Raw genomic sequence first — 26,265 nt, forward strand, 5'->3', positions numbered from 1 at the left:
CATCTGATGCAGTCATTTTTTGCTTAAATTTTCTAGAGTTTGATTCTGTTGCTTGCAACCAAAGACCTCTAACTGATACAGAGACTGGAATTAGAGTGGTGACAGGCAACACATCCTCCATAACTGGGCTGTCATGGGGCAAAACACAGTGAGGCCACTGCTCATGCTCTAGGCTGGGACACCAGCAGACCATGGGAAACAGGGGTGAAGGGCTATTTCCTGTTATTACTTGTTATCAACTGACCACCGAGGATCTGGTTCTCAGAGAAGGGGTAGCTTCTTGTTATCATTTGACAACCCAGGATCTGAACACAGCCACCCCCACAGCCAGGTACACTTCAATTTTTTTTTCTTTTGTCTATTTACAGCTGCACTCATGGCCTGTGGAAGGTCTCAGGCTCAGGATCAAATCAGAGCCACAGCCACCAGCCTATGCCACAGCCACAGCAATACAGGATCCAAGCCACATCTGCAACCTATGCCACAGCTTGTGACAACACTGGATCCTTAACCCACTGAGGGAGGCCAGGGATCAAACCTGCATCCTGGGGATACTAAGGAGTCAGGTTCTTAACCCCACCAAGCTAGAAGGAGAATTCCATGTCACACTTCAATTTGAAGGAGGTAAGGAAAGCCCAGGCTGTGGGATGGAGTGCTTTATTTCTAACTGTACAGAATATAACATAAAGAGAAAGTCAACAAACAAGTCCAACTATAATGGGAGGGGCAGAAAATAAGGTATAGAGTGTTTCTATGGCCACAGTGAAAGAATCTCTTATGACTTTCGGTTGGGCTGAATGCCAAAGGCATTCAAATTAAAAAAAAATACTAAAAATACTGTTCAGCCAAACAAAACACATCTGCAGGCCACACGTGAGGCCTCAGCTTCCAAAAGATCTTTGCTAAATGAGTGTGTGAAGAATTTACAAGGAAGTCATTTTAAAATCCTCCAGAAAGCAAGGAGGTAGAGGGAGGCAGAACTGAAAGGACCTTCTTTTCAGTCTTGCTCTGCCACCTTTTTTTTTTTAATATACAAATATTCCCACTGAGTTGATTTATTTATTTATCTTGGCTGCGCCCACATGACAACATCAAGTCCTCAACTGCTAGGCCACCAGGGAACACTCTCGTCTCTGCCATCTTGAGAACAAAGTCTCCCCCTGGCCATTTGCTCTTCCTCCTCGGTGCTCGGCACACAGCAGGTGGTACGAATTGGTAGATCCACTCAACATTTACTAAACACCTGTTCTGCACCAAGCCGGCTTCAACCAGACAGTGTTTTCCATCTTGGAGCTCAGTACAGTGGGACAGACCAGAGCCACCATCTGGTAATGACGGTACGGGGCTGGGCATCCTGGCCGCCATATGTGCAAAGAGCTGTGGGAACCCTTCCCTCCCAACTTTCTCAGCAAGCATAGCGAGGATTCAGCAGATGAGTATAAGACATGTGGCCCCAGCAAGGATGGGAGGGCTGGACCTGGCCAAAAGGAACAGGAGTCTCAAGCATTTGCCTGGATGATAACCAAGGCAGGGCTGGAGGTCTGCATTGTGGCCAGAAGGGACCTGCCACGGACAGACTGGGGGGATCCAGGAAGGGGGGGCTCGATGTCCACGTGTGACAGCTCCTTGCTACCAATATTTCAGAACTGGCACCCCTGCTCCATTTGGCTTTCAGGTCCCTGGGGGGCACAGACTGGGACCATTTGATAGATGGGCTGAAATCTGGAGATGGAGTAGGCCCTAGCATGGGTTGGTCTAGACCTCAGGCCTTAGGCCAGGGCCCCTTCAGACTTTCTGTATCTTAAGCCAGCCCTGGGAGGAAGCCTCACGGCTATGGTTTATCACGTCTTCCCCACCCGCTAAGGAGCCAGCCCTCTCTTCCCTCCTCCCAGACCTCATCTTTGAAAGCTGACTCCCGTTGGAAGCTCCCAGAAAAGAATCATCGCTGAAGTCCAGGGATCTGACATCTGAATCCCCCATACAGGCCTTTCCCTAGCTCTAACAGAAGGTTCTAACCCTATAAACCGACTCTGGGGATCCATGAACTCCCTTAAACCACAAGCAAACTTTGTGAGGGTAGAAGAAGGACCAGTGGAAGGAATGTTGGCCTCTGCAGACCAACAAGCCAGGATTCTAATCTTGGTTCCACCACTTCTAATTGTGTGACATTTGGGCAGGTCACTGTACCTCTCTGAGCCTCAGTTTCCTCATCTGTGAAATGGGGATAATTCACATCCTCCAACACAGGGCCAGTGTGACATGGCTAACAGATAGGAGATGTTCAGGAATTGTTAGCATCCTTTTGACTTTCCCTCTTTGGCTCATGCCTGTGTCGTGGGTGGCTTGGAGGTTCATTTATAAAGGTCTCTGGGTTGCTCCCCAGGCTCATAGAATCTAGGCTAACACTAGGCTGCCCTGCATCTTTGAAGGAAAGGACCCAGCCTCCCGTGCCATTTTTGAGGCCAGAATGAATGATCTTGCGAGGTGATGCTACCAGGGAGAACTTAAGCAGCGCAGGAATCTCTGCTCCATTTCAGCTGAATGTAGGGGGTGGGAGTGGGGGCATGGAGCCCTGGTTTTAATAAACCTGAGAGTTTGGAGGCCCTTTGGAGGCCTGGGCCCCCAGGTCTTCAGATCTTCCTTCCTGGGAGGTCTCACGGGATGTCTCCAGAGATGCCTCTGACACCTCATCAATGCTGCTCAGCAAATCCTCAAACTCCCGGTGGTCGCTGTTGCGCACGGCGGCCTCCAGAGCCTTCTGGCGCCGGTAGAAGTGGGAGAACTTGTTGAAGATGATGGTGATGGGGAGTGCCACCACCAGGATGCCCCCCAGGATGCAGCCTGAGGCTGCCAGCTTGCCAGCCACCGTCACTGGGACCACATCCCCGTAGCCCACGGTGGTCATGCTCACTGTGCCCCACCACCAGCAGGCTGGGATCGTGTCAAAGCCCACATCCTCCTCCTTCTCGGCTGTGTAGGCCACGCCGGAGAACACGGACACCCCCACGGCAAGGTACAGCAGCAGGATGCCCACCTCACGGTAGCTGTGCTGGAAGAGAATGCAGGATGCCAAGTCAGAGCAGGCTGGGCTTACACACCCGGTCCAGGGCATATGGGGACACTGAGGCCCAGAGAGTAGCAGCGGTAGGTCCAAAGACACACAGCACAGCAGAGCTGGTGCCAAGACCCAGCTCTCCTGCCTGCAAACTACAATCTTTCAACTACAACAGCCAGCAAATTGCCCTGGGATTGAACACAGGCCTGACTTCTATGACCAAGGTGCCTGCCTGCTAAACTGCAGCTCTTTCTTCTGACGCTGGGGGCACTGGTGGTACCAGCCAGTTAATGGAAAGCTCAGGATTTTTATACCATTGTGGAGCCAAGCGACAACCCCAGTTTATATTCCACAAGGCCAAGAGCCGGTTTCGTGTCCTTTGACTGGTCTATCCCATTTCTGATAAGTACAAAAATATTTTCTGCCTCTCAAGGAAGCTGAGATGATACGGGATGCACCTGCCCACTGAAGGCATTGGTTCTCAAATATGGCAATTATGCCTCCCCCCTCCCCCACCAGGAGACACGTGGTAAGGTCAGGAGACTTTTTTGGCCATCACAGCCGGGACTGGTGTGCTACTGGCCTCTAGCGGGCAGGGGCCAGGGATGCCGCTAAACATCCTACGGTGCACAGGACAGCCTCCCTCCCCTCGACAAGACATAATCTGAGCCCCCAAGGTCAACAGTGTCAAGGCTGAGCACCCCTGGTCTGGAAGAGGGCCTCCCCGACTGTAATGTGCGGAGAAGTCACGTAGGGGGAACCCAACTGAGTAGGTCTGGGATAGGGCCAGAGATTTTTAGCAAGCTCCCAGGCAATGAGAAAGCTGCTGCTGGCCAGGGGCCTCGCTTTGAGTGGCAAGGCTCTCGTCCAGAGTCTTACGCCCACGTCTTGGACCCTGCAGCTTCGATCGATACTCTTCTTCCTGGCAGAAAAAGCTAGTAACATCAGGCCCTGGCTCCCTGCGTGGTGGACACAAGGCAGAGTTCTGGGGCGGATCTTCCCTGGAGAGATGCTGAGTTCAGAGGGTCTGGCTAATGGAAGTCTTGTACTTGCCCAGGCTTTTTTTTTTTTTTTTTTTAAGGGCTGAACCTGCCGCAATGGAAGTTCCCAGGCTAAGGGTTGAATTGGAGCTGTAGCTGCCAGCCTACCCCCCAGCCACAGCAATACAGGATCCAAGCCTCGTCTGCAACCTACACTGCAGCTCATGGCAACGCGGGATCCTTAACCCACTGGGCGAGGCCAGGGATCCAACCCATGTCCTCATGGATACTGTCAGGTTTGTTAGCACTGAGGTATGATGGCAACTCCATGCCCAGACATTCTGCCCAGGTCACACTGCCCGCATCCAGCATCCTGGCTGCCCTGCTGGGAGGGCATGAGGAAAGCTTTCCTGAGCCAAGGGTGCAAGGGCTTTTCGAGTAACTTTTTAGGGATTCTTAACAGAATTTTAGGAGAAAGAGCTGAGGTCTTCTTCTCTGGTCTGTACCACTCACTCATTGAGGAACATGACAAGTCCTGTCACCTCCTGGAGCCTCAGTTTCCACATCTGTAAAGTAGTGACCAAAAAAAAAAAAAAAATACTTGCCTCTGGAGTTCCCACTGTGGCTCAGTGGGTTAAGAACCCGATTAACATCCATAAGGATGCAGGTTTGATCCCTGGCCTCACTCAATAGATTAACAATCTGGTGTTGCCATGAGCTGCAGTGTAGGCAGCAGATGCTGCTCAGATCTGGTGTTACTGTGGCTCTGGCGTAGGCCGGAGCTGCAGCTCTGATTCGACTCCTAGCCTGAGAACTTCCATTTGCCAAAGGTGAGGCACTTAAAAGAAAAAACAAACAAACAAACAAACAAAAACTTGCCCCTGTTTACAACTCTCCTAGGGTCTCCTATTGCCACAGGATAAATCCACGATTGTGGGCCAAAAAGTCCATGGCCCTTCAGTACCTTGCCCGCTCACCTCCCTCACTGCGTCAGTGGCAGACCCTTTTCCTCCCTGGACTTCTCCCAGCATCATCCTTTCCCCTCTCTGGGGCCTTCATCCAAGCTGTTCACAGCCCCTTCCTCCCTAAACCAGGCTAATTTCACCCCCTGGAGGGTAAGCTTGCCAGGGTTTCACCCCCAGTGCAGGGCCTAACACAGGGCAGGTGCTCAGTAAGTTGCAACCAGGCTTTTAAAAGCCAACCCTCCAACCTCCACTTCTTCGTCTACAGGAAGGAAATAAATAATGGCACCTTCCTGAGGATGAAATCGATAATGCATATGAAATTGGCACAGAGTTAGCATTCAGTTAAGTGTGAGTTCTGGAGCCACTGCTGGATTTAGCTTATTAAGGGTGACCCGTGACACCTGTGCTCCCTGATAAAGCCAGCACAAAGGCTCGGCGAAGCCAGGGAGCATCCTGCTTTGCATATTTTTGTGAGGTTTGACAGATAAACCCAAAGTGACCTTGGTCTCGGTTTGGTTTGGGAAAGAAAGACAAACAAAGCTCTGCCTCAATTTTCAGTTTCGCTGCTGGGAAAGAGAGATAACAGAAAGCCCTTCCTACCTACTGAGCTATTGGGAAGGCTGGACTGCACGTGAAATGCAAACCTGGTGTCTAGCCCTGCTAACCTGCCCCATGGTTACACCCGCGTCCCAGCAACCCCCAACCCGGCCTCAGAGCTCTTACCTTGAGCGTGGCGCCCAGGGAGCGCAGCCCAGTGGAGTGGCGCGCCAACTTGAGTACGCGGAAGATGCGCATGAGACGGAACACCTGCACCACTTTGCCCAGGTCGCCCAGCTCCTCGCCGCTTGCACCGCCTCGGTCTCGGAGCGCCGCGCCGGCCAGCAGCGTGAGATAGAAGGGCAACACCGACACAATGTCAATGAGGTTGAGCGGGTGGCAGAAGAAGTTGCGCGTACTGGGCGCCAGCAGGAGGCGCGACGACACCTCGAAGCTGAACCAGGCGATGCAGAAGTACTCGAGGCGCCGCAGCACCGGGTCATCGCGCACGCCCTCCGCGCCGCGGCCCGCGGCCACCGCCGCCACAGCGGCTGCCGCCTCGCGAGCCTGGTACTCGGGCAGGCTGTGGATGCACATGGCGGCGATGGAGGCGAGCACCACGCCGATGGAGACGCAGCTAAAGAGCTTGCTGGGCAGCGAATAGCCCGGGTTCTCCATGGTGAGCCACAGGCGGCGGCGCAGGCGGCCGCAGCGCGCCGCCCCGTAGCGCGCCAGCTCGCGCTGCACGTCGGAGATCTCGTCCGGGCACGGGTCCACGCTGCTGGGCGTGTCACTGTCCTCGTCCCAGGCGCGCGGCCGCACCACGCGCCGCTCCAGGTAGCGCGCGCGGCAGCACGTGGCCAGGGCGCTCTCGCCCAGGCCCCAGTAGTCGGCCTCCTGGCCGAAGGCGAAGACGCACAGCTCGTCGAGGACGTGCAGGTGGCCGGTGCGATAGAAGTGCAGCAGGCCCAGGAAGAAGCCCGGGTGCCGGTCAAAGTAGAACTCGCGCGCCGCCGCGTCGTAGTCATCGCACAGGCGTCGTGCCTGCTCCTCGGACGCCGCAGCCTGCAGGCGACCCAGCCGCGTGCCCGGGAAGCGCGCCAGGGCGCGTGCGCTCAGCCGCCGCCGCACGCCGCCCACGTTCACGCGCAGAGCCTCGTCACTTCGCCGCCAAGGGACCCGGGTGCCGGGTCCTGGGGATTCGCTCACCATGGCTGCGGTGCACCGGCCTGCGGACACAAGACGGGCGTGCTGAAGTGGCAGGGGTGGAGGTCCCCGGACCTCCCTTCCACGAAGATCACGTTTAAATCCCTGCTCCATCCACCAGCCGGGGGTACTGGAGGATCTGTGTGAAGTGTCTGGTATGCCCTAGGTGCCCAGTACCCGTCAAGCGCCCCCTGGCCTCAAGAGTTAGGCTTGGGTTTGAATGTCCCTCACTCCCCTCCTGGAGGCGGGGAGGGGGGGCGGGGGGTGCTTGGCCAAATCCCTGGGCCTCCCCTGTCCCCATTTCATTTACGGAGCATGACTGCTGAGGTGTACCTTGGAGGATTATGGAAGCTGTTGAATGGCAGGATGTCTTGGCACCTGGTTGGTGCTCGTCTAGGCTATCTCCTTGCCCAAATTTGGATTTTTGTATACCATAGGCTTACTATGGGATCTTGGACAAGCCAGCACTCGGAACCTCAGTGTCCCCATCTGCACAATGGGATAGTAATGTTTACCACCAAGGATTGTTGGGAGAATCGCTTAGACTGGAAGTTCTTAAAGTGTGTTCCCTGGACTAGCAGCTTTACCACCACCTGGGAAAGACGCATGTTCTCCGCCTGATCTGGATTTGCTGGGGACAGGGGCCAGCAGTCTGGGTTTCAGCAAGCTTGGAAGGTGATTCTGATGCCCAGACAAGATTGAGAGCCATTGGCTTAGACTATTTAAGACATCTTTAGAGTCACACTGAATTTTGGCCCTCTTGTGTGATCATAAGCAAGGCATGTCAGCGCTCTGAACTTCTGCCAAAGGAAAATAAAAATATCCATCTCCAAGGGTGGTGAAAAAGATTAAGTGACCAAATGTCGTCAAAGGAGTGTAAATAAATCACACTCCCGGAAGTCAGGCAGACCTGGATGTCTCGCCACCCTTGGTGCACCTGGAGCCTTGAGGAAGAAGATACTTTTCTCTGGGTTTCAGTTTCTGGCGCAGACAATAGCACCTGCTGGGAAGGCAGGCTGGAGGGTGAAGGTAGGTTATGGATGTGCTCGGCCTTAAAGGATACGCAGGAAATGTTAGATCTTCCACTGCTCACTGTCTCCAAGCTCTGCAGGACCTGAGGGCCAGTGGCTCACCTCCTGACCCTCAGTCATCTCACCTGCACTGTGGGTTCAGTCATGCCGGTGTCCCAGAGTGCATGCGGGCCTGAGTGTATCAAGCATCTGGCCCAGTGCCTGGCAGGGACCCAGCAGAGTGCCCTTCGCTTACCTGGGCTTGGTGTTTAAACGGGTCGGGGTTTTGACCTTAGCTCTGTCACTTGTGTGAACTCCAGCCAGTCTCCTCCAGCTCTGAGTTTTGACTCTCTAATCTGCAGAATGTGGGTAACAGTACTTCCGGAGAAAGGTTATTGTGAGTGTGTGTGCAAAGCCCCCGGAATACAGTAGGCACTCAAATATTCATCTCTTGCACTTCTCTCATCAGACCTGCCTTCAAATTCTGAGTCTACCACTTAGAAACTGTGGACCTTGGGCAGAATCATTCCCCTCTCTGAGCTTTGGTTTCTTCATCTTAAACTGGGAAACAGCTGGTTTTCCTTGAGAAGTTTTGAGGCTTAAATGAAGCCAGATGTTTATCACCAGCATAGTCTCTGCCCATAATTTGTGCCCAATAAATACAAACGTGGTGCAGTTCCTACCCTCCTACCAGGACTTGGCATCAAAGGATGGAGTTTCTAATCCAGTTCCACCGCCCATTAGCTGCATGACTGTGGGCAAATTCTGTTGTCTTTTTTTCTGAAACTCACCTTCCTGCTTTTTGAAACCCGATGATTAATTCACTGAAACTTTCTCTGACAAGCCTCTGAATATCAGTAAGAAAGATTAAGTGATTTGCTCAAAATGACCCAACTAGCTCATGGCACAGATGAGGTCGGAAACTAGACTTTTTGATTCAAGACTCTATCCACACACATTTATTTTGAGCACCTACTGTGCACTAGTCACTTCGCTGGGCTCCACACTCATTTCACTGGGTTTAATTCCTTCACCAACCCTGGCTGGGAGGTTTTCGAATCCCATTGTACAGGTGAGAAACAAGATAGCCCCCAAAGGCAGTCATCCTACATGGCTCCCTCCTTGGGGGGGTTTTAGATCGGGCACTTGGGCACCGGGAACCCAGGGTAGCCTGGCCTCCCACTGTCGCAGCCCCTGACCCTTCCCCAGACCACGCCCCCTTGCCCACCCAGGAGGTCCCTTACCTGTGGTGGCCTCTCCAGCACGCCTGCCGGCCTCGTGGTCCTCCCCAAAGGCAACGAGGCAGGGGAGCTGCCGACCGCGTAGCCCAGCGCCCCGCTGTCTCTGCCCTGCGCCCCACTGAGGTTCTTTGCTGTCGGAGGCCCTGCTGTCCCCTCCCTCCCCCTCTTCCTCCGTCCCCCGCGGCTGAGGCTTCATCGATCGCTGGCTGCCGGGGGAGGGAGGGAGGCCTCGGGCAGCCGGAGGTGGAGGCGGTGGTTTCTATTCCTGACTCAGTTAGGGAAAAGGGGGTGTATCTGGAGACAGGGCCCAGAGCTGGGGCATCCCCCCAAGTCAGGGACCAGGGGATGAGGGATAACTTAGGGGTGGGGCGGGGTCCCTCGAGAAAGGAATTTCAGCCAGAGCTTCTCTGACAAAGGAACAACAACAACAGCAGCAGTAATAATACTTCCTTAATTGAGGCCTTGGTATGGGCCAGGCCCTCTCCTTCAGGTGACTTTTCTGAGCTGGTCCTGACACAAACGACAGGGACAGAGTCGTCTGTTCCTCATTTTACAGGTGAGGCCAGTCACTTGTTCAGGGCACTCAGCTTCCACGATTGCCACCGGGAAATCTTGGAACAGCTGAAGCCTAAAACTGATCAAAACCCCTACCTCCACCCCACCTGGGACCAAATAATTCAGTGTCCTCACCTGCCCCAGGATTCCTGATTTGTCCTTCCAAGTGGTGGTGAAGGTAAGAGAAAAGTGTACCAAAGAGCTTTGTCAAGGTTGTGTAACCCACAAGCATTTATTGAGCGCCTACTGCGTGCCTGGTTGGGGAGAGGGTCCCTGGAGATCAGGACCTGGGTACAAGAAAGGATTCCTCCTTTGCAAGGATGGATTGTTATTAACAATAATGGCTTATTTCTTGAGCATTTACCTTGGGGCCAGTATTCTCCAGGCCTCTTCTCTTAAACTGCAAATACATCTGTGGCGTAGGTGTTGTTATTATTCCAATCTCATGGACAAGAAATGTAAGATTTTGAGAGGTGAGGTGACTTGCTCAAGGTCATGTAGCTGACTTCTGAGTTCTCTAGGCCTGTCACTGCCCAATAGATACAATGTAAGCCACGTATAGAATTTAAAATTTTCTGATAGCAACGTTTTAGAAAAGTGAAAAGAAACAAATGACGTTAGGCTTAATGGATATACATTTTCATTTTTTTTTTTTTTTTTTCTTTTTGGCTACCCCGTGGCATATGGAGTTCCCAGGCCAGGGATCAGATCTGAGCCACAGTTGTGGCCTGCGCTGGATCCTTTAACCCACTGTGCCAGGCTGGGAATCAAACCTGCATCCTGGTGCAGAGACGACATCAATCTTGTGTACCCCAGCGGGAACTCCTTAATATATTTTATTTAAACCAAAATATTATAATTTCAACAAGGAATTAATAAAGAAATTATTAACAGGACAGTTTACATTTTCATTTTTGTGCTAAGTCTTCAACATCCAGTGTGTTAGGTTTTCATTGCTGTGTAACAAATTACCAGCAACTTGGCAACTTAAAGCAATACAGATTTATCATCTCATTAGTTTCTGTGAGTCAGAAGTCTGGGCGTGGCATGGCTAGATTGTCTACTCAGGGTCTTACTAGGTTGAGGTTAGGTTGTTGGACAGGCCTTAGTTCTCATCTGGGGTTTGGGGTTCTCTTCCAGCTCATAGGTTGTTGGCAGAAGTCATTTCCTTGTGGCCATAGTACTGAGGTCCCTCTTTTCCTGCTTGCTGTCTGCTGGGGACTCACTCTCAGCCCCTAGAGGCTGCCTGGGGTTCCTTGGCACATGGCCCTGCAGGCAGTTCACAGCACGGATGTTCCCTTTCTCCTAGGCAAACTAGAGTGCTGTGTGAGCAGCCAGAGAAAATGCTCTGCTTTTAAAGGACTTTGCCTGCTTAGGCCAGGCCCACCCAGGACAATCGCCCTTTTACCTGTATTCAAAGAGGAAGCGATGAAACAGGGGCGAGGGTCACTGGTAGTCATCTTAGAATTCTGCCTACCACATTTGCCAACAGTACATATCTGGGTTAGTTGCATTTCGCATGAGCAGTAGCCAGATGTGGCTAGTAGCTACCATATTGGCCAGTGCACCTCTAAGCTCTGCCACTTCAGTTCTTCCCTCAAAACAAGAAGTTAGGAGTTCCCATTGTGGCTCAGTGGAAACAAAACTGACTAGCATCCATGAGGACACAGGTTCAATCCCTGGCCTTGCTTTCGATCCCTGGTCTTGCTCAGTGGGCTTAGGATCCAGCATTGCTGTGAGCTGTGGTGTAGGTCGCAGTTGTGGCTCGGATCTGGCACTGCTGTGGCTGTGGTATAGGCTGGCAGCTGTAGCTCCGATTGGACTCCTAGCCTGGGAACATCCATACGCCAGGGGTGCAGCCCTAAAAAAAAAATGGGAGAAGTTAGAGCAGAAAGATGCTCTTATCTGATTCCCTCATTTTACCAAGGAGGAAACCTCTTGGTATTCATGCCCTTATGTAATCCCTCCCCCTCAAGTGTGGGCAGGATTTACAGATTTGCCTCTAATGAACAGACCACGGCAAAGGTGATGGAGAGTTGCTTCCGGGATTAGGTTGCATAAGACCGTGACTTCCTGTTGGCTTTGAGGAAGCAAGTTGCCATGCTAGAGGGGCAAAGGAATGAGAGCAACTTCTGGCCAGTGACCAGCTAGGAATTGAGGAGGTCAGTCCACCAGCTTGTCAGGAACTGAAATTCCGCCAACAACCACATGAACTTGAAAGTGGGTCCTTCTCCAAGTGAGGCTAAGATGAGACCCCCAGCCCTGGCCAAAACCTCCACCTTGTGAGACCCAGAAGCTAAGGACCTAGCTAAACAGTGCCTGGATTCTTGACCCACAGAAACTGTGAGATAATTAAATGTATGCTGTTTTAAACCACTATATGTGCAGTAATTTGGTACAGGTAATAGATGACTAATATCCTGGGTTCAAGTCCTGCCTTTACCACTAAATTGTGGTGGGGCCGTTGTTCAGGTGATGTCTCCTCTTGGATTCTTTTCTACCTCATCTGTAAAATGGGAGCAATGATTACCTTTCAGGATTGAGGTGAGGAGTAGTACGTGCTGTTCCCTCTCCATGGCCAGCTCTTCCTGCCCTTTCTTCACCCAGTGTGTCAGTTAAGATTGAATTAGCTGCAAAATCAGAAACTGAATTTTCTTTGGTGGTCCAGGGCTGGTGCAGTTGGCCACAAATGGCACTGAAGACTCAGGCTCCTTGGCACTTCCTTGTCCATTATTCTCGTGTGGCTTTCATCCTCACAGCAGATGATGTCAGCACTTTGCCCACATCCGCTTGGATCCCTTTACCACTTTTGTGCCCACTGGCTCCCAGGATGCCTTCTTTCCTTTCTGATTGCTCGTGTCTGTATCTCTTGGTCAAAGGGTTTCCTTAAGACTGCGGAGCCTGCCGTTTCTGCACACAGGGGAGCCCGAAGTACCTGGGAATGTATGTCCCCAACCCCCCACCCCATAGTTCTTAACTGCTAATAAAATGGGGAAGAACAAATCTGACTCCATATTAGATCTGTTCCTTTTATTTTGACCTTACTTTAACCTTTGTCCTCTGTCACTTGGGCTTTGCAAAAGGATGCTGCCAGTGGTCTGAAATATACAGGAAAGCCTATTCTTAAAGCCATGACCTTTAGGAGTATTACATTTTTGGATTAAAAGTTGCAGAATAAGAATAATATTTGTTTTGTTGGAGGTTTACAGGAACATTCTGATCTGGCCTACTGGAAAGCTGTAAGAACAAAGGATCTGACACCAGGAAATGTCCAATAACTAACCATGTGTCCCACCCCCACCCCACCCCTTGCCTTTGAAAGTCTTCAGGGGGTTCGGGCCTTTTGGGGCAGGAGCCACCCGTTTCCTTGCATGGCTCTGCTCCAAACTCCACCAGTTTAATACCGTTTGGCTTCACTGTGCTTCAGGCACATGGACTTGCATCTGGTAACAGTAATGGAGAGGTACAGAGGTGCAGATGCTCCAGCTCCCTTGCCCCATGGGGACAACTCTAAAGAGTCACCTGCACTTGTCTCGAGAACTCCCTCTGGGACTTTGCTTGAGGTCACATGGGCAGAAGGTTGAGTCAATCTCATTTGTTAGAAAAACGATAGCTTTCTGAGCAGCCCCTCATTAGACTTCTCTTAACTTCTGATTGGCCAGTCCTGAGTCACGTGGCCATCCCTAGCTTCGAGGGATGTTTCCTAGGGAGGAAACAAATTTTTTAAAATTTGATTTATTATTTTGGAGTTCCCGTCTCAGCTCCAAGGTTAACGAACCCGACTAGGATCCATGAGGATGCGGGTTCAATCCCAGGCCATGCTTGGTGGGTTGAGGATCCGGGGTTGCTGTGAGCTGTGGTGTAAGTTGCAGATGCGGCTCAGATCTGGCAGTGCTGTGACTGTGGTGTAGGCCAGCAGCTGCAGCTCCGATTCAATCCCTAGCCTGGGAGCTTCCATATGCCGCGGGTGAGGCCCTAAAAAAGATTTTTAAAAATTTAATTTACTTAAAAAAATTCAAGTATAATGTTCTTATAGTAAAGAGTACAGATCTTAAGTTACAGCTGAATAAAATTTTTTACAGATGTAGGTGTGTGTATGATTGCCACCCAAGTCAAAACATAGAATGTCATCAGCATGCCAGGAGCTTGGGAAATGGGCAAATATATCTGAGAACATTGCTGTTGGTGTCATACTGGACGAACTTCTAAAACTCACGATCTTGACTTGACTCTCATCTCCTTCAGGAGGTCTCTGGTCTCCAGACTGAGTTAGGTTCCTCCTGACCTCCCATGGTGTCCTGGGTTCCTCCAGTCTGATGCATGACATACAGCTCTTTGGCTAGATCTGTGTCTTATCCTCTAGCGGGTGAGCTTTGTGAAGGCATGGCCTACAGTCTGTATGACCAGCTCAGCAAACACTTAGTGGATGGGGAAGGAACGAAAACAAGACAGCAGATTGAAGACCCAGGCTTGCGGACCCAGGTGTCCAGCCTCTCAGCAGACCTTTCAGAAGGGCAGTGGAGACAAGCAGGGGAGATAGAGCTGATCAGGCTGGAATTTCATAGCTAAGGACAGAGCTGGCACTGCAAAGACCAAAGCACAAACCTGCTGGTACAGGTAGTGAGTTAGCCAGGAAGCTGAGCAGGTGACTCCAGAATGGGCTGCATAGGTGCTGCAACCTGTAGCCAGAGAAGTCATGGCCTGTGACCTGCCATCTCTGGCTGTGCCAGGAAACTAACTCCGAACTCAGGGCTTCGGGACGTGGAGCCCTCACCAGCCAAGTTCTAAGTGGCTCACTTGGGAATCTCTTCCTCCGGATGCCTTTCAGAAAAGAAACCCAGGGCAATGAGCCACACACCCTCCGACTCAAGTTCCAAGTGCCTGGAATTAAGGCTGGTCACTCACTCTTCTTGAGCCTTGGGTTTTGTAATCGCCATTTTTCAGATGTGGAAACTGAGTCTTTAGAGCTGGAAGGGATTTTCAAAGACAATGTAATTAATATGGTCAATAAGTTTCTAAGCTTTGACATCAGAGGTTGAATCCCGGCTCTACTAATTATAATCTGCACAATCTTGGCCAAATTAACTTCTTGGTGTGCCGTTTCCTCATACGTGAAATGGGCAACATGATAAAGCCTACCTAGTAAAGCCGTGAGGATTTAATGAGGTTATACACGTCAAGTGACTAGAATGACACCTGGCACAGGGTAAGTGTGAGCAGTTTTACCTGTGGCTGATTTGATCAGTATTTAAGGAGGAACACGATATGGTTTAATTTGGGCTATTTTACCTCTTAGCTCAAAGCCTCTGCTTCTTCACTGTCAAATGGGAATAACAATAACCACCTTTCTCAGGTAGGATGGCTGGAATGATGTTTTAAATTGCGAAGCATAGCATGAGCATTCGCTAAAAAATAGTAGCCATTATCTGAATGAGACCAGCTCTTTGTGTGATAAAACTGTAAGGTACTGCCCCTAAATCTCACTGGCTTCCTATCACAAACACTTATTTTTTGTTTGTTTTCTTCTTTTTCTTTTTTTTTTTTGTTTGTTTGTTTTTTTTTAGGGCCACATCCATGGCATATGAAAGTTCCCAGGCTAGGGGTTGAACCAGAGCTATAGCTGCCAGCCTACAGCACCAACAATGCCACATCCAAGTTGAGTCTGCAACCTACAGCGCAGTTCATGGCAACACCGGATCTTCAACCCACTGAGTGAGGCCAGGGATTGAATCCATATCCTCATGGATACTAGTCAGATTCGCCACCACTGAGCCACAACGAGAACTCCCACAAACACTTATTTCCCTCTCAAAACCTGAGGATGAGCTGGGACACCTCAACTTCAGCCCCGTCCCTCCCTACCCCTAGTAGGTATCTTTCATCCTGAGACCAGTGGCTTCTGGGTAACTCTTCTCATGGCAGAGGGTGGAAGCTTCAAGAAGCCTGGTCCCTCACCTTGAAATTGGCACCTTGTCACTTGCAGCCAAGTCCCATTGGCCCAAACAAGTCCTAGAGCCAGGACCCAAATCACCTCGCCAGGGTAGGGGTGGAGAGGGAAGATTATAGGTAAACAGTACAATGTATTGTTTTAACCACCTGAGTTTATAGATGGGGCAGCTGAGGCCCAGAGAGAGGAAGGGAAATATCACAGCCCACAGGTAGTCAGTGACTCCCTGATTGTTCTGTCTCCTCCCCCTCGCAGACCTCACCTTAAATCCATATAATTAGCATGTGCTGCTTTTGAGTCAATAGTTCAGGCATTTGAACCCCATGAGAAGGTCTATGGCAGTGAGGAAGTAAAATTCTTGCATCTTCCAACAGGGCCATCTGAAGTCCAGAGTGATGTCTCACCTGTGACCACACTCAAGGTCAAGGGAACAAGGAAAGAAGATCCAGGATCCTCAAGTTCACCTCCACAGTTGACTGTCAGCCCCAGATTCTATCAGGACACAGGAGACCCAGCAGATAAAGCAGGAAGGGGTCCACCCACCTCCTTCCCCTCCTCAAAGTAAGTCCTGGGTAAGAGGAACAGGCAGGGATCTAGCTGTCTGGGTCCAGGAATGTCCTTTGAGATGGCTGTCATTCCCTCATTTACACCCCTACTCATTAAGCCCTGACTATGGACCAGGCCCTCAAGAAATAGAGGCCAAGGAGGTATTGCCTGGCGATGGAGACAGACCTACCCACTAATGACATCCCAACTGTTCAGGCAACATCTCCCCCAAATGGAGAGCAATTTGAAGTGATCTCAGGAGTTCCCGTCGTGGCTCAGTGGTTAACAAATCCGACTAGGAACCATGAGGTTGCATGTTCAACCCCTGGCCTCGCTCAGTGGTTAAGGATCTGGCATTGCCATGAGCTGTGGTGTAGGTCTCAGACAAGGCTCGGATCCTGTGTTGCTGTGGCTGTGGTGTAGGCCAGCAGCTACAGCTCCAATTCGACCCTTAGTCTGGCATTTTCCATAGGCCATGGGTGCAGCCCTAAAAAAGAAAAGAAATAGCCTTAGGTTATGCCTGGACACAACATCATGCATTGACTCTTGGATTGAGAAAATTCTCTTTTCAGTCTTTGCAACTACACCAGGAAAAAAGTCTCAGTTTATTTGTTTGTTGGATGTTTTTTAATCACAGTTTCAATTTCAGTTCCTGTGATTGGTCTGCTCATCTTTTCTATTCCATCTTGGTTTAGTCTTGGAAGATTGCTTCTTTCTAAGAATTTGTCCATTTCTTCTAGGTTTTCCGTGAAAGTCTCAGTTTAGCAGCTCTTTAAGTCTTGTAAATCTTCCTTTATTACAACAGAGACAGAGAGCAGGCTTCGGGCACATAGTCTTGACAGGTGGCAGCATCTAGCCAGAATTTAATACTATTATTTACTATAATTTAATCTGGTGTGATTTACTTCAGTGGAACTTAGCTGTTTTCATTGCATCTGCTTATACAATTACATCTTATTTGTGACAAGTGATCCTGCGTGTCCCCTGTAGGGTAGTGATATCCAATTTTTCTTTTGAAATGAATTTATTTATATACAACAGTGAGTCCATTTAAGGGAAAACTTAGGTAAATAGTAGCACAGGCAATACGCAAAATATCAGGATGCTCTTCTGCAGGTATGGCAGACATTGTGAAACAGGTGTATGTGAATAGATTGATGTTTGGGAAATTCTGCTGGGATATACGTTTGGAGTGGTTGGGCTGCCTGAGGGAGGGGTCAGGTCTCCACAAAGAGAGGCCAGCCTGAACTGGGCATTTCAGGTGGAAGAAACACACATCCAAAGAGATGGGAAAGTGGGCGTTAGGAAGGCTGAGAAGCTCAGGCAACAGAGAGGAGTCCTTTGAGGTCTGGCTATTGACCTTGACTCCCAGGAGGAGGATCCAGGGGTGGATGGGTTGCAGGGGAAGTGACAGCAGATCAGTGTTCATCAGAAGGTGGAATTGCCCCTGGCAAAGAGGGCTACATCTAGGTGACAGGGTCCCAGGCCCGCCATCATCCCATCTTCCTGCAGGGAGGGAACCCCAATCTGAGGTTCAGAGCTGTGGATCCTTAGCCGGAATTGACCTGAGGAGAGAGAAGGAAAGAGTTAACCTCCCCCTCCCACAATAAAGCTCTGGGTCTGATCCTCCATCCAGACACCCCCTGCCCTGGCCCACCCAGCCCAGCCACTCCGGCAGGACTCCCCACCCTCCTTCACAAGGCAAACTGAAGCCCAGAGTGTTTGGAGCTGTGGTCCAGGAGAGGCAGGAAGTTCAGTAAGAGAACAAGGTTCCTCGGTTCCTCCCTCATCCTCACAGCATCCCCAACCCCACCCCTGCATCCACTTCCCCAGTTCCAGCCATGGGCGCGCCAGGCTTCTGGGCAGGCATCTGTTAAACCCTGTTGAACTGGAGGAATCGCCTAGGGCTGGGGCTCAGAGAGGGAAAGAACTCACCCAGGCACACACAGCCATACCTCAGACAGGGTTTCTGCAGTCCCGGCCGCAGGCGCCGAGGCAGCACCGGCTGAGGCCCCGACAGTCTGAGTCCTTGGAGCACAGGTGCTGCACGCGACTGAGGCAGCGCAGTGGGTCCTTGGGGCAGCTGCCCTTCTTCACTGCAACACAGGGGCCCGGTGAGCCTCGCCTGCACCCTGGCCCTGGGCCCTGGGGCTTGGCTGGGGGTCAGCAGGGTGGAGAGAGACTTACCTGAGACTTTTCGGACACACTGGCGGAAGCAAGCCTGGTGGCAGCACTTCATCCTCGAGGGACACTGGCTGTCGTCCACACACTGGTCAGGCACTGATAGGAGGCAGGGCCCATCATCCGGTGGGCAGCCCCCAGACTTCTCTGTAAGAGACCCCCCCAAATTTCGCAGTCGGAGGCAGTTCAGAATTAGGCATAAACGCTGCCCTGGGCATCAGATGATCTAAATTCTCCACTCCTTACTTCTTGCCTGTCCTTTGGCAATTTTTTTTTTCCATGAACTATCTTGTATGTATTTATTTTCTTTTTCCCCTTTTTTGCCCACTGCATGGCTTATGGTTCCCAGGCCAAGGATCAGATCCAAGGCACAGTTGTGACCGACGCCGAAGCTGTGGCACCGCTGGATCCTTTAACCCACTGTGCTGGACAGGGGATTGAACTTGCTGGCGCTGCAGAGACACTGCTGATCCCATTGTGCCGCAGCGGGAACTCCTATTTTTAATTTCATGTTTTAACTGAGGTCTAATTGACACTGACATTCTCGTAGTTACAGGTGCACAGCCATGATTTAATATTTGTAGGTACTTGAATGATCACCATAGGCCCCATTAACAGAGGTCACCATCTACAGCTGCAAATTTTTTTTCTTGTGATGAGAATGTTTAAGATCAGCTCCTTTAGCAACTTTCAAATATGCAGTTTAGCGCTATTAACTGTAGTCACCCTGCTGTACATTATAACTTCATGGGTTATTTACTGTTTTTCTGGAGGTTTGTTTCTTTTGACCCCCCTCACCCATTTCGCCCCTCCTCTGCAACTACCAACCGTTTTCTGTATCCAGGAGCTTAATTTTTTTTAGTTTTATTTTTTAGATTCCATATAAATGAGATCATACAGTGTTGTCTTTCTCTCTCTGATTTATTTCACTTAGTATCGTGCCCTCGAGGTCCATCTGTATTGTTGCAAATGGCTGGTAAATTTTTTTTTTTTTTGGTACTCTAAGCCTCAGTTTTCTGTCTGTGAAATGGGAGGCTGGACTCCCTCCTTCCAGGGCTGGTTTGAGACTCAGATGGCATAAAAGACAGGGAAAAACAAAATTCAAGATCTCCACCTGGGCCAACAAGGCTGTGTCTCATGCCTGTCCGTCTCTCTGGTCTCATCGCTCTTTCTACTTGGTGGCTCCTGATCAACTCCAAGCCCCTTCTCTGTGTAGGGCCTGCTTTTTGCTGTGCCCTTTGCCCAGTGCATCACATGCAAGTCTTCACCTGCCTTTCCTAACCTTCCCTCCAAATCCAGGCTCCCCACTCACAGGTGTCTACATAGAGACACAGACATATGTATTCATATATACTCTCTGAAAGGAACACAGTCTGGGGATGTCTTAGGGAGAGGAAGACTTAGGGAATGAAAGACACGTTTACACAGATATCTGAACACACACACACAGGTACACATGCAGGGTCAAATATGCAAACATATTTAGATAAATACACACACATAGATATGAGCTTAACCATATAAAACTGCTGATATTCAACTTTTTTGATCTATAAAAATAGCCTTTTTTTTTTGTATTTTTGGGGCTGCACCTGCCGCATATGGAGGTTCCCAGGCTAGGTGTCGAATCGGAGCTGTAGCTGCTGACCCAGGCCACAGCCACAGCAATGCCAGATCTGAGCTGATCTGTGACCTACACCACAGCTCACAGCAATGCTGGATCCTTTAACCCTGATCGAGGCCAGGGATCGAACCTGCATCCTCATGGATGCTAGTCAGATTCGTTTCTGCTGAGCCATGAGGGGAACTCCCAAAAATAGCCATTTAATCGAGTTTGATCTGTGCATATACATGTGCGTATATGTTATACGTATGTATATACAGATCCAGACATTCACAAGAAAGTTATATACATGTATAAACACAGCCATGTATGTACATATGAACTGGAACGTATACACATAGTCAAATATAGAGGCCCACTGTCATATACACATGCCTACATGAGTAAATATATACACTCAGATAATTATAGGCACAATCAGACATACATAGTTATATGTATATATGAGTATATAGCATATGTGTGGGTGTGAACAGAGAGACATATACATGCATACACAGTCATACACACACAGTCGTATGCCCAGAGCCACGCAGACGCAGATCTATTCATATAACCATTGAAAACGTTTGTCGGGCAGTTACTATTGACCAGGCACTGGGCCGGGCTCTTAATATCAGAGACGCCCTGATGAGTGAGGTGGGGGTGTCTTTTATTTTTTCAAAGTTAATTTTTTAAAATTACTCAATGAATTTATTGCATTTATAGTTGTGCACTGATCATCACAATCCAATTTTATAGGATTTCCATCGAGGGGGGTGTCTTTTTTTTTTTTTTTTTTGCTATTTCTTTGGGCCACTTATGCGGCATATGGAGGTTCCCAGGCTAGGGGTCTAATCGGAGCTGTAGCTGCCGGTCTACACCAGAGCCACAGCAACACGGGATCCGAGCCGCGTCTGCAACCTACACCACAGCTCACGGCAATGCCAGATCCTTAACCCACTGAGCAAGGGCAGGGACCGAACCCGAAACCTCATGGTTTCTAGTCGGATTCGTTAACCACTGCGCCACCATGGGAACTCCCTTAGGGGGTGTCTTTTAGACAGAGGTGTCTGGGTTTCTACCGACCACAAGCCAAGACTTCCCTACGCTCAACCCTGTCACTCTCCATTGTCTGACATTCTAGAGAGCCAGGCCACCGTCTCATGGGGGAGAGTCAGGACAGAACGGAGTTGTGTGAAGTGGGGGGAGACCAGCACATCCTGCTTGACCATGAGGCAGGTTCTGCGCAGGCTCAGGTTCTGCGGGCGCTGGCTCTCGTCCACCTCTGAGCCGCTGGGCAGGGTATCAGGGCGTCCTCTCCCAGTGCCCCCAGCAGCCCTCCTAAAGTGCCCACTTAGGCGCCCTTATCAGCTGCCAGGACCTGATTCCTCAAGACACCCTTTATTCCTGGGAGAGAGGCATGTGATCGCAGTTGACAAGGAGTAAGTTGGGATGGGGGGTCGCCCTGATTCCACACACCTGCATTCAAATGCCACCTTTGACACTAACTCAAGATCAGGTCTCTGGCCTTGGGCAGAGGGTTTCCCATTGAGCCTGTTTCCTGATCTGGAAAATGAGGATAAAGATAATCCTGACCTCACAACATTGCAATGAGGAGGAGTGTGGGGATGGTGCATGAATCACAGCCAGCACGGGGCTGGCATTGGAACTTGCCAGCATCCTTCCCGGCTCAGCCTAGGGGACCTTTGAGCACTCTCTTCCCCAAACCAGCTCACACCCCACGGAGACAGCTCTGTTCTGAGGAAGGCATATGTTAGGCAGAAACTGCTCCCCAGGACCCTCTGGAGGAAGGGACCTGTCCCCATGACTGTCTCCTTCCCCCGAGGCAGGGCCAGGGCTGCACAGGTGTATGTAGGTCAGAGTGTTACGGAAGGGGTGGAGGTGGAGGCATCACCCAGATAGGGAGGCACCTGTCTAGCTACTCCATCAGCACCAGCCTCCCTCACCTGTTGACAGGTGGGATCGAGCCTTTTGGGGGAGGTGGGGGAGAAGAGAGGTAGAGGGGTAGCACTTCCTCCCAACAGGTCCCAGAAACCACACCCCCTACTCAGCTCTGGCATCCCTTTCCCAGATGGGGCTGCGGGGACAGAGAAGGCCCGAGAAGAACAGAGAAAAGATGGGCAGGGGCCAGACCAGGCCTAGTTGGCCACAGAAGATGACAGAGGGGGTCACCTCCCTGCCCTGCAAACCCACAGATCCAGACACCTCCATGGAAGCAACCAAAGGGCAGGTACCAGCTGTCTCCTGTCGTCCCCAGAGGCACAGGGAGACAGGCACACATGTGGACAGGCACATAGCTCAGTCACACGTGGATGTGGTCATTCCTAAGTAATATATATGCTGACACAGATCCCACAGATGAGCGGGTGCAAAGATACACATGGATGTAGAGATAGATGCATGCGTGTAAACCAAACTCGCACTCAGACATGTGACAGGCACAGACCAGGACCAAAGAGCTGGCAGGAAGATGTTTATAGTTACAGACGCAGGCAGGCTGATAGGCATCAAGATGTACAAACAAAAGGCAAGCTGCTGGAAGCACTAAGAAGCAGACGTCAGAATTCCTATTGTGGCTCAGCAAGTTAAGGACCTGACGTTGTCTCTGTGAGGATGTGGGTTCAATCCCTGGCCTTGCTCAGTGGGTTAAGGATCCAGCATTGCCATGAGCTGCGACGTAGGTTGCAGATGTGGCTCGGATCCTGCATTGCTGTGGCTGTGGTGTAGGCGACCAGATTCGACCCCCAGCCTGGGAACTTCCATATGCCACGGGTGTGGCCCTAAAAAGAAAAGGAAAAAAAAAGTAGGCATCCACAGTCACATACACACAGACACACACACACACACACACAGACACACACACACACACACACACACACACACACACACACACACACACTGCATTACTGGCCTTCCTCCAAGCCCTGATTCTCCGCTAAGCGGTAAAAACCACCTCTGTCCCTGGAGCAGAGAAACCTGCCCATACTCACCTCCCTTCTTCCTGCCCAAAGCAGCAGGCAGCTGGCTCCCCAAAGCCAGGAGGGCCACCAGGAGGAGGAGGCTCTGGGCCCTCATGTTTCTGCTGCCAACAACTAGTAAGGATGGACTCAGAGGCTCCTAAATGAAGACCTGTCGCCTCAGAGACTAGAGCAACTGAGTCAAGGGAGGAAGGAGCGGGGGTGGATGGAGTGACACGTGTCTGCCATGTCCCGGCCACGCCCCTGCTCAGGAACCTCAGTGCAAGGGCACTTGTGCAAGAATTGATGATGGGTGGGGGCAGGTCCCGGGTGTTGGGGGCTAGGATCCAGTCCTGCCGGGTGTCGCTGACTTGGGCTGGGAGTTGGACAAATCCTTTCTCTCTTTGGACCTAGGTTTTTCTCATCTATATAAAGGGTAAAATTTGTTGAGTCAGCTGCTCCCATTCCTGGTTCTCTAAGATCTTGAAGCTCCAGCCGTGGCTTGGGCAGAGGATAGAAGTCAGCTTTGACTGGCCGGGCGGCGGGGAGGGGGTTTTGCAGAGGTCTTGATGCCTAGGAAAACTCGGAAGGGCAGAGCTCTCTGCTGGAGAAGGCTGGCCCCAGCTGGCACGGTGGGTGAGGCCCGCCCTGTCATCTCCTCTTGGGCTTTCTGTCCCGTGGGGGCCGGAGAGCTTCTTGCCTTTGATGAGGTCACCTCCAGTGGCATCTGGTAGAACTGCCCTCTGCCTGGGCTGGCTCAGCTGTCAGGGGTGGCTGGAGCAGGGGTTTGGGTTTGGCTGTGGTCACGGGTCATAGCAGATGGAGGTGGCCTCTGGGACCCCTTCTGTCATCCTAAGGGATCCTGAGCAAAAAAAAAAAATCCTCTCCACCAAGGATCCCACCTTAGGTTTCACATCATCTGGCTCCTGCATTTGGTGGAACAGAGACAGCGGGGCTCCCATAAGAAACCGCACTGAACCAAGTAGCTTAGCAGGACTAGTGGAGATCGAGACCCTCCTGGTCACCCTCCCACTTGAAAGATGAGGCGACCGTAGGCTGGAGATGGGAGGGGACTGGCCCAAGGACACATAGGTCATTCCTAACTGGGGCCGGGACGTCTGCCACTGACTCTCCATGATTCCCATCCGCTTCCTGGGTCTTGGAAGTGGGGCAATACCTCATCTGAGACCCTGAGAAAGGAAGAGGATGTTCCAGCCCCAAACCACCCTTGCCGTCAGGAAGTTCTTCCTTGGGTTTAACTCGAATCCCTCATGTTGTCTTCCAAGCTCTCAGGAAAAGAGAGGCCCTGTATTCTATGTTCTGATGTGATGTTTGGAATTCTAGCATCCCCTCAACAGCTTGGTTTAGAAGGAGAATCTGATGAGGCTAAATTTTTTTCCTGATTATAGACTACGCATGTATATTGAAGAAATGCATTTTCTTTTCTTTCTTTTTTTTGGCTTTTTAGGGCCGCACTCGCGGCATATGAACGTTCCCAGGCTAGGGGTTGAACCAGAGCTGCAGCTGCTGGTCTACACCACAGCCCCAGCAACTTGGGATCCGAGCTGCACCTGTGACCTACACCACAGCTCACCACAATGCCAGATCCTTAACCAACTGAGTGAGGTCAGGGATCGAACCCACAACCTCATGATTACTAGTCAGATTCGTTTCTGCTGTGCCATGACGGGAACTCCAAGAAATGCTTTTTCAATTAAGATTATGTTGTAGACATTTTCCTGTGTGTTGAAGCATTCTCCAATATTGTCGTTTCTAATGGTTACCTGGTATTTTGTAAGACTGAGATGCCCAAGCATATGCAATTTGTGCCCTGTTGTGAAACACATAGATTTCTATTTTTAAACTTTCAACACATAAAGCTCTGACAATGACCGTTTCACATACCTTTTGAGCCACATCTCTGACTATTTTCTTAGGGTAAATTTGTTTCAAAGTAGAAATGTACAAAGTGAAACTTTCAGATATGAACTAAATAAATCCTGGAGCTCTAATGTACAGCATGGTGACTACAGTTAATAATATCGGGTTGCATATTTGAGGTTGCTAAAAGAGTAGATTTTAAAAGTTCTCATCACAAGGAGAAAACTCTTAAGTATGTATGGCCACGGATGTTAACTCAACTTATTGCTGCCATCATTTCATAATGTATACAAATATTAAATCTTTATGTGTGTTACACCCGGAAGTAATATAATTTTATGTGTCAATTAAACTGCAATTAAAAACAGGAAAAAAGAAATGCTAGAGCAAAGGACACAATCATTTTCAGGCTTTGAATAGCCGGTCCAATTACATTTCAGAAAGGAAGGAAATGAGTGTAGGAGAGCCTCCACCCGCTCGCTCTGCAGTAGACGTCTCTCATTTTTGTTTGCCCAGCATCCCTTCCTTTGATGGAGCCACTGTTCCCCAGCTCCTATCATTCTGGTTGGCTGCCAATCATCGGGTCATTTCCTATCACAGGGAAGGGCTTTTGACCCAGGTTAGAGCCACTGGACTCTTCCATGACCTCTGAGCTGCCCACCCCTCCATTCAAATCCTGAACAGAGAAGGCAGCACTCTAAGGAGAACAGTCTCAGGAGTTCCCTGGTGGTCTAGTGGTTAGGACTTGGCGCTTTCACCACTGTGGCCCTGGGTCAATCCCTAGTCTGAGAACTGAGATCCCACATCAAGCTGCCACATACCGCCACCAAAAATAAATAAATAAATAAATAAATAAATAAATAAATAAATAAAACAGTCTAAAATTCAGTTGCTGTTGCTCACAACCAAATTCTTAACAGATACACTCACCAAATACAGGATATTTTTAAAAAAGTAAATAAATTCTCTGCCAGTGGAAAACGGGGTCTCATTTTAATTCACCTCTCTCTGAATATTGGTGAGGAAGAGCATTTCTTTATGTGTTCATACTGACCAGTTGTGTCTCTTCTCATGTGCATTATTTGATTTTTTTATTGGGGTCACTTTTATTTTTATTATTGAGTTTTAAGAACTCTTTATATATTAAGGATATTACTACCTTGTCATACATAAGAGGCAGTATGGTAACGTCGTTAGTAGATGTAAACTGGAGTCAGGCAGAGCTTTTTTTTTTACAGATATAAAAAAATTTGTTTTATATTGGCATATAGTTGATTTACAATGTTGTATTAGTTTCAGGTGTATAGCAAAGTAATTCAGTTATACATATATATCAGCCCTACCTTTTAACTTTATTTGTGTTAATACGTTTTTTTAGTTTTTAATGTAGTTTTTAAAGGCTAAAGCCCTTTTAGAGTTATTATAAAATACTGACTTTATTCCCTGTGTTGTATAATACATCTCTGTAGCCTTTTACCTGAGAGTCTGTACCTCCCGCTCCCCTGTATTCCCCCCATACACACTTGTAACCATTAGTTTGTTCTCTGTATCTGTGACCCTGCTTCTTGGGCAGAACT

The 26,265-nt window shown here is 50.0% G+C and overlaps 2 protein-coding genes across 2 annotated transcripts; both read right to left on the reverse strand.

Annotated features, from left to right (window-relative positions):
- On the reverse strand, positions 642 to 7,770 carry KCNS1 (potassium voltage-gated channel modifier subfamily S member 1). Its single transcript, XM_013985402.2, has 2 exons — positions 5,724 to 7,770; positions 642 to 3,049 (listed from the first exon to the last, which is right to left on the reverse strand). The coding sequence occupies exons 1-2, from the start codon at positions 6,855 to 6,857 to the stop codon at positions 2,579 to 2,581; spliced, it is 1,605 nt and encodes a 534-aa protein (XP_013840856.1). The 5' UTR covers positions 6,858 to 7,770; the 3' UTR covers positions 642 to 2,578.
- LOC100739507 (WAP four-disulfide core domain protein 5-like) lies at positions 16,499 to 22,997 on the reverse strand. The gene is made up of 4 exons (XM_003483964.2): positions 22,841 to 22,997; positions 18,230 to 18,370; positions 17,998 to 18,138; positions 16,499 to 17,607 (listed from the first exon to the last, which is right to left on the reverse strand). The coding sequence occupies exons 1-3, from the start codon at positions 22,923 to 22,925 to the stop codon at positions 17,999 to 18,001; spliced, it is 366 nt and encodes a 121-aa protein (XP_003484012.1). The 5' UTR covers positions 22,926 to 22,997; the 3' UTR covers positions 16,499 to 17,607; position 17,998.

Source organism: Sus scrofa, chromosome 17 (genome assembly GCF_000003025.6).
Source record: "Sus scrofa isolate TJ Tabasco breed Duroc chromosome 17, Sscrofa11.1, whole genome shotgun sequence".
In the NCBI taxonomy this organism is placed as follows: Eukaryota; Metazoa; Chordata; class Mammalia; order Artiodactyla; family Suidae; genus Sus; species Sus scrofa.